Source organism: Apteryx rowi, unplaced genomic scaffold, assembly GCF_003343035.1.
Source record: "Apteryx rowi isolate R43461 unplaced genomic scaffold, aptRow1 scaffold_324, whole genome shotgun sequence".
Lineage (NCBI taxonomy): Eukaryota > Metazoa > Chordata > Aves > Apterygiformes > Apterygidae > Apteryx > Apteryx rowi.
The window spans coordinates 315,487-331,240 of NW_020449686.1; the positions used below are offsets into that span (position 1 = coordinate 315,487).

The 15,754-nt window shown below is 36.9% G+C and overlaps 1 protein-coding gene across 19 annotated transcripts in view; it reads right to left on the minus strand.

The window, feature by feature from the left end:
• BCAS3 (BCAS3, microtubule associated cell migration factor) overlaps positions 1 to 15,754 on the minus strand; it is a 385,039-nt gene that overhangs the window by 302,490 nt on the left and 66,795 nt on the right. For all 19 annotated transcript variants that reach the window (XM_026071332.1, XM_026071331.1, XM_026071350.1 and 16 more), the window contains 3 exons: positions 9,859 to 9,935; positions 7,933 to 8,016; positions 1,073 to 1,243 (listed from right to left, as the gene is read on the minus strand). In XM_026071332.1, coding sequence (XP_025927117.1) covers positions 1,073 to 1,243; positions 7,933 to 8,016; positions 9,859 to 9,935 — 332 coding nt within the window. The remainder of the gene's footprint in view (positions 1 to 1,072; positions 1,244 to 7,932; positions 8,017 to 9,858; positions 9,936 to 15,754) is intronic.

Consider the following 15,754-nt stretch of genomic DNA (forward strand, 5'->3'; position numbering starts at 1 on the left):
TACATAAAAGAAAGAAGGCTTTTACTAATAGAAAATTTTTTTTTTTTTTTAATTTTGTAAGAAGGGCCCCTAATGTTATATGAACAATCCTCTTTGGATGCTATAGTGACTTGGCTAAGCACTTCTGAAACTAGTTCTGAGAAACAACCACATTTCAAACAGCATTTTTTTTTTTAATAAAGTAAAACATCTTATTTTCCTCTCTCAGGTAAGGAAAAAAAAGAATGTTGTCATTAGTCATTATCTGCAATAATGCATCCTAAAGTTATGGGGAAAAAAAAAAGAAAAAAATTTTTTTTTAAATGCAAAATGTGAACATCAGGGAAAAAAATAACTTACAAAATAGTTACAGAATAATGAAACTAATGGGAGTCTTGCATGACTATTGACTCCAGGATCAGGCCCTTAAAAATGAAATTATTGATAGAAGCAAACAAGAGAGACATGGATATCTTCTCTAGCATAAAGACAGTTCAAAACACCAATTTAAAGTCGGTATGATTATTGTATGGATTTTTCAACAGTTGATTTTACCTCATGCACTGTACAACATAATTTAACTATGTTATTGGTAAAACAGTACAAACACCTCACTGAACACAGTCATACTCAGTTACACTTTAGCTTTGAAGATACGTAAAAGTATAAGCTTTTGCACTTAATAGCCAAGTTCACTCACTGTCTATTTTACACTGGAATTAAACAGCTCACTATTTCTAAACTATCATATTTTCCAGCCACATTATGTATTAATAAATATAATCAGACTACATACACATTTCAACAGATCAGCATAAATCAACGTCAATTATGAACAAGTGTTAGACAGAAAATGTGACACTTCACACTTGATGTTGTCAAAGTGTCATATAAATATGGTCTAAGGACAATATATATTTTGGCTTAAATTCAGTCCCAAATAGGGTTTTGTCACAGCTGTGTGTGCCTGTAAAAGCTTTTGACCTAGCAAAAATCTCATCTATTATTCATTTTCAAAAGCATAAAATATATTGTATTGCTAAGATTTCTGTGAAAACGAAAATACGTTCTGTTTCTGTGCAAACTGCATTACCTGCCCTTCTCCAACTGTCTCTGTATCAATAATAGTGATGATTCCCGGCACCAGAGGACTTCGACGAATGTTGCTATGAGCTAAAATTTCTTCTTCAGTTGCTCCTGAAGGCAGCGTCCCTGTCAGCTGTGTAACTACTTTCCCAACCATTGTAAGTCCAGTCTTTATCGTCTATAAAAAGAAAGAGAACCAATAAATAATGTTTAGGGCTCTTTTACAGATCTACCTTGAATTTTTTCTTGACACAGTTAATACTGTAAGTAGGCTGCACACACACAATAGAAGCACACAAAAGAAATATGTTTTATAAGTGATATATTAACTGTGAGAGATGCTGTATGTAACAGTAATCTTTTCAAAAGATTTATCATCCTACCAACTTGATATATTTGGCAAATAAGTATATTTTAACTAGGAACTTCCAAAACATACTTCAAGAAATACTCATTTAAATGTTGTCTAAATGTTATGGCTTTTTTTCTTTTTTTAACTTCTTTATATACTTATTCCATAAGATACAGAGCATAAATAGTTAGAAGGATCAAACGATTAAGCAAAGGGGGGGGAGGGTTGCACACAGAAACACCTACAACCAACAACACTTAATGCTGAAATAGTTAGACGTCTTCAGCACAAGAGCAGAAGCCAAGGGATCTGGCCTTCGACGGATATAACAGAGACACTCATTTGTTTCTCAGGAAGTTGCCCTTTGCAGCACTCGGACTGAATCTGGGACTCAAACCCAACAGAATAAAAGACTCCATCCAATAGGTGCCGCAAAGGACAGCTCTGTGCAAAGTACACCCATACCCCAATACAAATAACGTGACTTGCTATAGTCCGCATGTTTTTCAAACTTTGGCTTGAAAACATATTCATTGCATTGGCTTTTATTCTCCAAAGATGCTAAAGATTGTTTTTACGTTATTTTATTTTATTTGGAAAAAGCAGGAAAGTATACACATTAAGCAAGATGCAGGTTAAAAAACCCAAACTACAACTTGAAATATTTTCTCCTTGAATCAAGGACTGTGCCTTACTTGCCTATAAAATTATGTGAATTTATTATGCAATATAAATAAGAAATAACAAAAGAGATCAGAATAGAATGACACCATAACAAGCCAATTCTTAACTAAAAAGACAAGCTAAGCTGCCTGCTAAATTGAAAAGGAAAAAAAAAATGCACATATCACAGACTGAAACCAAGCAGCAGCCACAAATCAATTGCAACTGCTTTGTTTAGTGCTAAAATCTCAAACTGCAGTGATTAGAAAACACATTAGTGTTCATCAATTAGCAGCCAAACGTTTGTTTTAATAATTCATAGGAAATGACTTACACAAAGTCTGTTAGTGTGTTGTCAGGAAAACCTCTGAAGGGCCAACAGAATTAGGCGCCACACTGTATTGATGGCAATATCTAGCCAGGAAGCCTGATTAACCTCTGAGATGCCTCAGCTGATGTACTTACCCCATTAATGCTAATGGAGATACTACCACTTAAAATCGAGCCGTGCCTTTATCATAGGAATGTCTTCGGGGTTTAAAGTCTTTAGTAATATCCTGCCATTTGTTTCTTATTATTTCTTTTTATACTCAGATACAACAAATGAGAACAAACCAATTTTTGACAGTGGCATTCAGAAGACTGAAGAATGTAACACAAAGTAGATAACGATAGCCAAAGAATAGACGTAAAAGTCAATGTCATCACAAGAACGCATTTCAGCAGACACGTTCTTCACAAAAACTGACAAGACAGTCTTCTGACCAATGTAAGACAATAAAAAAAGTGCACTGGTAGTTTATACAGCAAGAAAGAAAAAGCAGTATAGAGGTACTATATGGCAAAATACCTACACAGGTTAAAAGAACAAGAATAATAATCAACCTATTTTAGAAAATATCTTCAATAATTTAACTAGAGAAACTGAATTACAAAGTGCTAAGCATACAATTTAAGCCTCTTTAGAAAAAAAATTAACATGCTTATCTAACGAATTGAATTACTGTTACATGGCACAGCAGACTGTGACTGCAGGTCTACTGAGAATTAATAGGTGTATAAAGATGTGGCCAAGGCCATTAGCACAGAAATATCAGTGAAAAACCATTACAGCACTTACTTCTTTGTGCTATGTGTATATTTGCAAAAACTTCTCTGGTAATCTTTAACCTTTCCCATGCCATATCAGCTGTCCCTTCTATCCATTAGAGCTAATGACCTTGCTCTCACATAAGCTGTTAGTACTCATTAAGAAGTTATCAGGTAACAAGAGAAAACAGATGCAGCCTTTGCTAAATCACTTTACCACGAGAGGATTAAAAGATATGGAGAAAGAATCATCTAAAGAAGTTATTAGGTGAGAAGAACTTGGTTTATAATTTGATGCTAGACATTTGACAGACCAAATACATTTTAATTTGCAATAGGTTAGACTTTGCACTGTCCTGATTCCTTTGTCATGGATGAGAACTGCTAGTGCATACTAAGTGAAATTTTCTTATAAAATCAAAATACTTAATCCAACTCCTTTTGTAAGCAGTGATGCACATTGTGCAAATACACAAACTCTTTGTATGCTCACGTATACCCTGTCTGCTTAAAAACAAAGCTGTTCACATTCATTCAAATATAAAGAAACACACATATTTAATTAAAATAAATGTATGCACTCACCCCCACTTAACTGAAAAATAAGTACATCTTTAATTAGTTGAGAAAATTAAAATGCATCATTCAGTGACTGTTAGACTGTTTTGTTCCAACAAGGTCTTACATCCTTTTAATGACAAAACAATATATTGTTCCTGTTTCTCATAATAAATAAATTTCACATGATTTATTTGTTTACAAATGAAAAATCTACAGAGAGGAGAAAGAGACATATCAAAAAGATATGCATCTATTTAAACATGAATGCCTTGGTAATCAAAAAAAAGCCTCACGCTTAGTTTGAACAACATGAACATGCAATCAATTATAGATTCAAATTCAAACTGTTTTTCTGAAATGCTGATATTTTACAAAGCTGTTTCACTTTCCCACTCTCACCACATACTCTGAAAAGAGACAGGTAAGACAGGGAAGAAAACCTATGAGCAAATTCATGTTAAACAGCACAGAAAGCCTGACTGCTAGGAACACATTACGCTGGGGAACGTCCACACGAGCACCACGTGAACAGAGAGTGAAGTGACACACGACTGACCCACAGACATGTCAAGACCAGACCTCTCTTCAACAGGACATAAAAAAAAGATGACAAGCATGGAGACACAAATATTCCTTTGCTTATGTCTGCTTCCTTGCCACATCCAAAACTATAGATAACTAAAACAAGCAAATTCACATTTGAATGCTTATCCGAGACCAAGCACCTGCATATTCTCCAGTCACTAACACTGCCAAATAATAACGGGGTTTATTCTTAAAGACAGCCTACGTCCATTCCGTTGTGTTTGCTCAGCTGGCAGTGAAAAGCATCTTCAACCCATAAGAAACAATATTTGCATTTTTCCAAAGTCAGCAATTTTTATCTTTGCTAACATTAACTTAACTTGAAATCTTCATGCATTTTCTATTTCCAGGAATTTTTCACTCAGTCAAATTTCATAAGTTATCAGAGCTTTTTAGAACATGCACAGACAGAAAACAACCAAACAAATGGGAGGAAATGAAAATAGAGACTGAACTAGAAAAACACCTAGGTATTGTTCCAGCAAAAGCAGAAGGCAACGTTCTTGGCAAGATGTGTCTAAGGAGGCACAGGAAAAAGTGTAATGTTCGAAATAAAATCCTTCTAGGAATTTTAAATTCAGATGGGAAGATGACATAAAGGAACTTTTCAAAACGTTACCAGAATAACACCATGCCTTTTGGCGCCAGTGCACAACACACTCCACCGTGACCTTGATTTTCAGCTGGGTATGCTATGCTGACAGGTGAGCTTCCCACTCACGAGCTCCTTGATTTAGCAAGAAATTCATCTATATTTTCCACATGCAGTACGGTTAAGTATACAGCAGTACATCACACTGAGGGCAAACACGCTGGTTTGTGATACACTGTAAACATGAAAACATGACTGCCAAACACCTATGAACTTGGGTCTGCTAACTCCGAGTGAACTGGATACCAAAATTCCAGTCTCTTCCACCTCCCTTGAACAAGGTTTGACAGATTAAGCGAACCACAGGCTGTCTCAAGCGTGTCACCCTGCACGTCCAGGACCAGTGCTAGGGCAACCCATGCCGTGTCTGGTTCTTCTGCTGCATCCTCCCTAATCTATAGCCAACCTGGAGACCAGGAACAGTAGTAAAAGAACAGTTATTTTTAAATCCCTCAGGCAAGTCTCCTGGCTGACAGTAGGCATATGAAGAAACTCAATCAGTGACTTCTGGGGAAAAACAACTTCCAGACCTCCAAGCTACCCATCAGCCTAACTCCTGATGCCCCTGGAAATCCAGTGTATAAATGGCAGCCTAAACCACACAGGGGCACTGAAGCGATTAACACATTCAAAATGCCAACTGTTTCATCGCTTCCCCATCGCCACGATCCAAACTGCCAAAGAGCAGCAGCAGGATTGGCGGTACGTTCAAGCCCGAACCAGTGCTGCGTAGCGCTCTCACCTCTCCACGTTCCACGTAGCCCAGAGGAAGAAGGAAGGGCACGTTCACACCTGCGGCAGTGAAGCCGGCAAGGGAGACACAGGGATATTACTGACAGCTGGTTCAGGCACACCTACACCTCAACAGGACACTCCACTCTCCCCCTTCCATGTGCCCAGGGCCACCTGAATCTCCCCCAGCTAGTATTCTCATTGACACCACAAACAGCTATCCCATTTAAACATCTATTTCCCATGTTATTTGTACTGTATGCAAGACGCTCTTCATATATAATTGGGTCACTGTTAGCTACGGCACAGAGATCTCAGCACTGCATAAAGAAAACACAATGCCAGATATCGTTCTGACACACAGATGAAATTTAAGATTTGCCTTTTATCCTTTACTGTCTATCACCTCAGAACTCTTTCCCTTCACCGTTAATAAGCAACCAACGTTAAATTTGGAGGCATGGAATAACACACATACGGTTTGCTAATAAGATTATGCAATTTCCTAACTTTCACTATTACTTTATCTCTATACAGAGGCTAACAAGTTCTTCTTTCCTATGATTATAAAAACATTTTATCTTCAGTAACTATTTACATGATGCAACATCACTGCTTCAATGTTTGCATACACTCAGTTTAATAAGGAAGTTTCTGGATTAAGATCCTTGACTAGTATTACTCAAGAGATAAGGTCATCATCTTGGTCCTTACTGGCCTTAAAACATAGTAATCCATGATCTTTGGATGCCAAGGACTGTAACAGATATTCTTTTTTTAAAAACTTTCATCTGCAGAAAAATTGAACAGAAACAGCACTAGTCTTCAGAGCCTATTGGTTGACAATCACTGTATGGATTAACAAAGCTTTGGCTTGTTTTTCAGTCATGACTTGGCTAAACTTCAGCAGTAGTGATCCATTTGTAAAAATTTTACCACATCTGATCATAACTGTGGCTGCTCGTGCTATGCCAGCTGGTTTTTCAAACCTACCTGCATCATAAAAACATGTTAATAATGCAGAAATTCAAAGAGTTTGGGGAGATTTTCCTTCCTTTTTTTTTTTTGGCTGATGGTGAAAGAATGCAAAGAGATACAGCACATTTCATAGGGACTGTTCAGATGAACAGCAATTCAAATTCCCCTCAACAGTGTAAAAAACTGTGATTTTTCCTCCCTCTCCAGCCACAAAAAGATTGTGTCCAAAACTATGCTGATGGAATATGTTCTTTTTTGTGTTTTATTTGTTTTTACATGAGATGGCATGACCTGTGTCTCTCTTTGTGGGTTCTTATAACTGTTGTTTTGTTCAGTGAAGTTGGACTTTCTATTCTGTGCTGTCATTTAATTCCTATCATTAGATTTGTTTTGTTGTGTATATCACAAATGAAAAGGCTAGTGGTTCGAATGAAAGGTTGTAATCAGCATGAAGTTTGCCAGACAATGCCAAAACATACGTGTGTGTGTGCGTATACACACGCATCCGTGAAAAAGAAATAACTTGGCAAAATGTGGCAGGCAAGTCCTCAAGGAAAGGGGCAGGGGGAGGAGTAAAGCAACAGTTCTGCATACTCTTTGGCTTGTCTAAGATTTTTCCAAGCCACCGTCATCTTCTCACACTATGAAAACCCAGACATTTCTCTGAAAACAGAGGGAAATTATAATGTCATCAGAATTAAGAAAACTAGGCAATGGAACCTAAATATAAACTATTATTAATAAACTCTAATCTTCAAAGAAAGCTACCAAGTAATTAATCAGCCACAATACTGTGTAGTCATCCTTCAGAGAGATTAAAACATGTAATGCTGATGTGATTGAAACCAAAAAGCAGCAAGCATTTGTGAAGTTAGTTTCTATGATGCTAGAAGATCAATAATTCTGAAAGTTGATTTCTGATCATACAGGCTTATAACTTACAAATAGTCATTATGCAAATCCATTTTATTAGGATTTTTCTATAGCAGGGGTCACTAGTAGGAATAGGTGCTTGCAGTAAATAAAGAGTCAGTTCTGAAGGACAGGAGTACCTTTTGAGAGATGAAAAATAATGGCTACTCAGAGATTTGCAGGATCAGGACCATATACACGGTGCTAATGCTAGCATGTTTCTTACCTTATTTTTTCTTTTGTGAATGAGAAGGAAAAAACAAAGAAATCAGTACAATTCAGCAGGGAAATCTAATAATTACCTTACATGATAACCTCTCCCTGCAGTGGATGATGTACTCACTTTGGCAGCGCTTATGACTGTGGCAGTGTAAGACTGAATGTTGTCTCCACAGGCTCCACCACGGGACTGATGGCATCGGATCAGCTACAAGAAGAAAGACAGCAACGAAGTAACTACTATTATACTACACAAACCCATAACCCATTACCATAGCTCTTATTTATCATGTATAGTGGTGTGTTTTTTCCTACAAATAGCAAAAAGCCCTGCTGAGACACTTAACCCCTTTTTATAATCTTCTGGGTGCCACCCAGACTGTCGCATGCTGAACTCCAGTTTTCAATTACAAGATGAGTAGTCACTAAGAATTCATAAACTTTGAAATGGTGGGATTTTTGGTCTGGCAGCAATACCACAAATAAATTTAAATAAATATAATCAAAAGCTTTAGCCATGTATATGTAACATTAAATATCTGACATTCTAAGAATTTCAATGCGGCTTTCCCCTCCTTTTTATGACTAGCAAGCAAAGAAATGACAAAGGAAAAGAGCTACTTTACTTTAATAGATTAGAGGAATGTACATGGGGTTTACTTTATATTGCCTTCCTTCAAAAGTAATAAATCAAAACAAGACTTTTCTACCTGCCATCAACCTACAAAAGCAGTTCTTGCCTTTGAACCTTAACTAACAAGAAATAGGAAGTTGTGCTTCTTACTAAATAAAACGGTAAAACAACTATAGATATTTATTGCTGGTGCACAGAGTATGTTGCCTGTTTAATTGTCCCTTCTACCATTTTTGCTAAAAGAAAAGTAAAACAAAACAAAAACAAAACAAAACACCACTGTAATACGTATTTGCTTCTGCAGACATTCCTTTTCTGCTTATGTTAAAATATCTAAATGAAAGTAGTTAAATTAGGGAGAAAGGAGAAGTCCACAGTGAATATACCTGGAAACACACAAGTAATTTAATTCCTTTCTGATATAATTCTTTTATTAATCAGTTGCTTATGTTTTTGGCAGTACTTCTTTTTAAATCCCAAGCTGGCTGGGAAGTTTTACAAAACCATATAGGCGCGGCACTAAAGGGAGAGGCAGGCCAGAATTTGGCAAGAAAACAGTTGTGCTTGAAAAGTGTAGCAACAAATAAATTTATAGAGTCCACTTCTCTGATAACTTTTGGTTCAGTTCTAGAAGGAGTTATTCCAGTCACAGGTGGAAGAAAGAAAAAACATTTGCTTTGAAATAAAAATAAGGCATTGGAAGCTGAATTTAAAAGATTTCAAACGCTTCTAGCTTTAAAATACACAATTATTTTTCTGGCCTAGCACTTGGGAAAAAGAGTGAAAATTATTTTCCTTGGTATTTATTTTCTTCTCCCACTCTTGGAAAAAAGCAAAATCAATTCAACATTCCCTTTTTCTCTGGAGCCTACCAATTTCAGCCAGGAGGTCATAAAGCAGCCATTTTTAATCCTGTTTCTTCACCTATGAAGGGAATTACTGTGTTATGTCAGACAAATCCATAGCCTTCTTTCTGACTCGGTTTCCCTTAAATTGAATTTAAGAATCCTCACTTGCCTACATTTCAGAGGTTTCTATAATGAAATGTTTTGAACTTCTTAAATGTAAAATGAGTTAATTATTGAGCGACCTCACTGAAAACACAAGTTGATAGATTTCTTTTTCTCTGCCCATACTACTCACTTGCCCTGCAAGTTCATAAACTTAGATCAAATGTGCAGAGTAAAGCTGATACATAGGAAGAACAAAACACAACTAACGGGGGTCTAAAATTAGGTCTATCATTGTTATGGAAGTCCTCTTACAGATCACCTTTTTCACATGGCTTGTTTCCGAGATGTTAATCATCATAATTCTAGCTTTTGTATATACACATATACTAAAAAAAAAAAGGGGGGGGTTGTTTTTGTTTTTTGTTTTTTGTTTTTGTTTTTTAGAATTCAAGCCTTTCCTTACCTTATTTTCTGCGTAAGCAAGCCAACGGCTTCCAAGAGCAATAGGATTCATGTTTGGCCCTGGACAAGGATAACAGCCTGAAAAGTTTAAAGCAGCAGCATTAAATAAATATCTTAATGACTTCTTACAAAGAATTTTACTTATTGCCAAGAAAACAAAAAGTCTAAACAAAGGCCTTTCATTTGCTAATATCACTCAGTAAATGCTTGCATTTTTGTAGCTAAAGATAAGGCTGCGGTTAGATGAGCTATTTTGAACAGTTAATTACGTGTAAATACTAGTTTCTCCTTATGCTTGCATTTTTTAATGCCATTTTGATACAGTGGGGTAAGGGGATATTTAAAAGTACGTCTCAATTGGTTTTGTATCTTCACATTTTAATTTTACTTGACTGAAGTATTACTGTTGATCAACAGTTTCAGTTAGATTCAAGCCCTTCTGGTTTTTTGTGGTGTGAAAGGTGTGGTGTGTTCTGCTTCTGCTTTTGTTTTTAATAATTGTGTACAGAAGCCCTTAGTCTCCCAGACTTCTGCACATGCTTAGCTTTACACAGTTAGTGAAATCTTCATTCCCTAAAATCAGCGGCAACCTTTCCACTGTTTGCCTGATTTTCACAAACTTTACATCATAATTAAAAAATATATATATGTATACATGCATAAAGACGAACATAATATAACAAAATATTTCTCCTGAGGATTAAAAGGTGAAAATACCTATAATAGAAAAAAATCAAAAATAATATGAAAGAAAATATGGGAAGGCTTAAAATGGATAGGGCCAATGTTAAGTGCAATTTAATAAATAAAGCCAAAGCAAAAATAAAGAGTACCACACTATTAGCTACTCAGATTAAAAATACAAGATTTAAAATTATTGCAAACAATTAGATAATGGTTAAACATAAATTAAAAGCTTAGGTAATCTATAACTCAAAACAGCATGCTGACCCTCATGCTAATTGCTATTGCTGTCCTGTTTGCATGTCCTGTTTCCCCTTCTTTGTCTTTTGTCATTTAGATGAAGCTCTTCAGAGGGGCTGGTTGTTCTTTTGAACGTATAACCCTCACTTGTGTTCAGCACCCAAATGCTCCTGATGCATCTGCGCTTTGCTGTTCCAGCCCTGACATTGAAAACATCCGGGCCGTGAGCTTCTAGCAGGGTGGGTTTAGGGGGATTCTGGGTCAAGGTAAGAGTCTGGAAGTTCAGACGCTAAAATCGCACAGATGAACCCACAAAACCGTTTACTGATTAGGGCCCTGATAACAAGATACGAGCTTGAGTGTTCAAACACTAAGGCCTTCAGCCACATGAATAAAGCTATTTATTAGACAAGGCCTAAATCAGTTCTGATATGCAAAAAACTATATATAAAAAGAAATATTAGATAAGGGGGGGGGGCACTATCAAACAGTCAGTCTCCATTTTCCTCAATTCTTGAACCGCAGGCGAATATAGACAATTCAGCAAGGCAGAGTCTCTCCCTGGTTGACCAAGAAACACGGAATCAAAACAAATCCTTTAAAAATTATAGACCTGCCCCTCTCATTTAAAGGAGCCCTGGTTAGCTGAACCTGTATCACAGGCAGAAGGAGCACTGAGATCAGGCAAACATTATATGTGTTGTTCTGAAATGCTAAGATATTTATTGCATAAGATCCAGTGTTGCATTATGAGAAGTAACATACAAAGGAAAAGACATGCCTGGATAGGTTTCCATCCCACCATCGTGTCAGGTGTCAGATGCTTGGATACTCATCTGCTACCCACAGAAACAAGAACTAAACCTATTGCCCTTCCTCGTTTGACAAAAGTCAGGACCTTTTCAAACAGGCCCCTAAAATGTCCAGAATATTTAATGGAGACAACAAACTTTTCTTTTAAGTTAACTGGATTATTTTCAAGGCTTTCAAAACCATTGAAAAGGTGTGTAGGAGGGTGTTAACTATAATATACAGGTGTAATTTTAAACTGACATTTGATAACACTTAAAGACACGCTTGATGGCAGTTTTTGTTGGGCACATGCAGAAATGGCTTCTATACTGTTCATGCCGTTTTAGCATAAACAGTTCCTTATTTCATTTTTTTTAGAGCAGAGCAGTGAGGACATTACAAAATTCAAAAGATCATAGCAAGCTATTTCAAAGGTCACAAAGCAATGGAAGGAAAAAAGCAGCAATTCATCCAATTAAACCCATCTCAGGCCAGGAAAGCAAAACCAAGAGAATATTTTGTAAGGCCTTATCACCGCCTTGATCTCAGGAAGGAAAATGACTTCTGAAGAGATGATGCCACAATTGTTATTACATTCCAGCACTGCATAAAATGTGGGTAGCCAGAGCCTCTTAAGGAACAAAGAAAGCAAAAAAAGGTTGTAAATACAACCATGTTCTTCCGATGACATTATAGATCTGGACCAGTAAGGATTTAATGCGGATTTCTGCTTCAGCAGTTCTTATCTGGCTCTTTAAAGACATGCAGGCCCCCCAAAGAGCATTTATTTTTCTTCCCTTTTCTGTACAAAAGATATCCATAAAAGCTGCCAGATGATAACCTGCCTCTAAATCTTTGCAGTGACTTCAGAATTAGTCACTTGCGTTTCCTCTCTTACGCCTCCGCAAGCACATCGCAACCTCTCTCCTGCAGAAAACAGGAGCAGCACCAGCCAACACACGCGCTGCAAGGACAAAAACCACGCAATTTTAGAAATGCCTTGCTTGGAAAAAGGGAGCTGTTATCAATTTTTTCCATGAACTGATGTAAATGAGGAACTACAACAAGCACTGTTCTTTAAATCCAAAAGGAAGGCAAACAGAAAAAAATTGTAAAGTTATCTCTGAAAAACTGCAGCTGTTTTCACCAAACCTATTGTAGGTAGTTTGTTCCATGAACTGGATTTGAGCAATTAGATACAGCTCCACACACAAGTCAGTCAGTTCTAATAATAACTTCCACAGAGGTCAACAATTCAACTCAGTACTAAACTCTTCTCTCAGATACAAAAAGCAGCATAAAAAAAGAGCGATTTCCTCCCTTTCTTTTCTTTGCGAGTATATGCATTTTCAAAACTTGCAGCAGTACAAGGATAAACAAAGGGTTATATTTTATGGAAAGGAAAAGCAAATTGTTTTTCTGCTTTCCAAAAAAAACAGCTGGAGTCAGCAGAACATCATCTACTAAGCAAATGAAAAGAGAGACACAGCGTGACCTATCAAGCTCAGCTATCCAATCATTACAAGCCTAACTCTCTTAAAGATTAACTTCTATTTCTACTAAACTTCAAAACAACTGAGGAAAAAGCCATTCTAAGCAACAACAGCAGCAATTTTAGCATGTTTACAATAAGAATGAACATAATGAGAACGCAGGACTAACTGTCAAGAAGACCAAAGTTTCCAAGTTTTAATGATGGTATGGAGAGGTCATCCAAGAAAAGATCACTAAGGGAAAGTCCTTCCAAAAGTACAGCAAATCAAGCAAACACTAAACAACACGAGATCTTATAATAAGCTTTACTGGGACTATCACCCACACAAAAGAAGGTGAAAACCTACTGGAAACCATTTAAAAATGCTTTCAAATACACAATTACTCTATTCTTCTGTGCTTTATAACGATAAACACAGAAGAGGTACTACTTCTAAGCTGTGAATAGGAAAAGCACTAGAAAACAGTATTTTGAAAATCTGAAACTAAGCGCAAGCTCTTTGTGTTAACTTGATCAAGTTACTATGCCCAAGAGCTCCAACTTCTGTGGGCCATAAGCAGCAATGAGTAAGAAATGGGCTACAGGCGCCCGCAGAACAGGGACTGGTTACAGAAGACTTCACGAGCAGCATCCTGAGTGAGACTGGTACTTGATATTGCAAATGGGAAAAACAAGGCACGCGGTATACAAATTTTCCCTACATCATGATGGTACTGTAGGAAAATTCTTTAGCATTACAAAGTTCTCAGACTGTATACATCTTTTTTTTTTTAATTGTAACTGAGTTATAAAATTATAAAAAATAAATCACAGTTATCTATTTCTCTGACTCTGAATCTCTCCATTGATTTATGCTTCTAAAGAAAACTAAGACTCCACTCATTTTCTTAAAAAAAAAATAAAAAAAAAAAAGCTCATCCTGTAGCTTCAGTAACAGCAGTGTAAATACTCAGACAGCAGCCAAGAAGAGAAAAGCAAGACTCCTCTCCTGCCATTTTGCTTTTAAACAAACAGTGCATTGGGAAAACACTGTCAAGAGGAACAGAGCCATTATGGAGTTGTGTGGGCCATCACAGACGTGAAGACAACACGTCCCACGAGCAGCCACTCGTAAAGCTTGAGCCATCTGAATTGGGGCAACTCTCCATCAAGTTGCAGAAAAAAAAGCTAAACAAAACCCAAACATTTATCCAGGATAAGATGCAAAGTTGGGAGCTAAACTGTGCCTATGTCTATAGACATCTAAGCCTTAAATGGTTCATTTCTTCAGGAGGACCAGAGCCATGCACCTGTGTCATCCAAGCTAACGCCATGACCTATCCCATCAGCAAGTCCAACCAGCGTCCTCAAAGGAAGCACGCCGCTATGCACGTGCCCTGCACAAACATCCCGCACAGCCTGAACGGCTCCACTGAACGAAGAGCTAAATAAACTCTTATCATTGCAAAGTATTCAGATTTTAAATATACACTAGGAGGCAATGCTTGTCTCTAGAAAAATCCGGCACTAACAGTCAGAATTTGTCACTTATTTTCAGCATACACAAATGACGTACTCACAGTTGAGCATGGCTCCTTACACAAAGTACAGCTGCATTCCCTTCTCAGTCCTCTCCAAAACGCAGTGTGAAATGACATGCTCTAAACTGTTCCTAATTAATGTGCAAATGAATAAAGTGAATGAAAACAAAACCAAACCAGAAGGGTCCAGATCATCATCACTGTTTTTATTTAAACAAATCCCCTCACGCTCATCAAGACACGACTGGTCAGTTCTTCCTTTCACAGCATAGTCTAAGAACTGTCGTATATACACCTATTTTAGTCATTGGGAAAAAAAAAAAAAATCTGTTTACGATATCTGCCAGGCTTTCATCTCCTCTATCTTGACTTTGATTTTGCTTTTTAATGAAAGCCATTTTAGAAAGTTGTTCTTTTCTGTCTTTATGTCAGCTTAATGAAAATCTTTTTAACATAATTTTCATTGCCTTCCTTTCCCAGATTCTCTCTGGTCTCCTCTGCACGGATACATATTCACCCTTTCTGGTATCAGTTATAAGGATTAGTCTCATAATTACTGTAACATCTATTTTTAATGGATATTCCATGCCTTGTATCCACCTGACAGCAAGAAATGCCTACTAGTGCTGTCCAAATTCACTTCAGGCTACCTCTCTGTTTTGGTGTTTATATGATATGGGGGTACGAGTAGAAGAGAAGAAAGATATTCATCACCCTCAAGAGATGCAATATGACGTTGGGATAGGATACAGTTAGCAAACATAGGGAACCCCAGAGAAGACTTCCAAGGATAACCTACATCCTAGAGAAAGGAGGTTTGTAAGTCAGTGTGTTGTGCCTACTCCTCTAAGTCAAAACCGAATAACTGAAACCTGCTGAGAACACAGATTACTGGATAAACAAAGATTTTTTGGTTTCATTATGTGAAGAGGTTCATTAAAGGTTTCCAAACCTAATGTTTTCAAACATATTTTTCTGAGCAAATTCCAAAATGCAGAATTCTATTCGATCTAAATTATTTGCTTTTGATCATTCAAGGCATTTGCCACTTACTATTTTAAAAATCCATGAAGCAAAGTTATTGTGCATTCTTAAATAAGTAGTTGCAATAACCCTCTAAAGTTATGGTACATTTCAGAAATTCTGCCACTGGATGTAGTTTATAA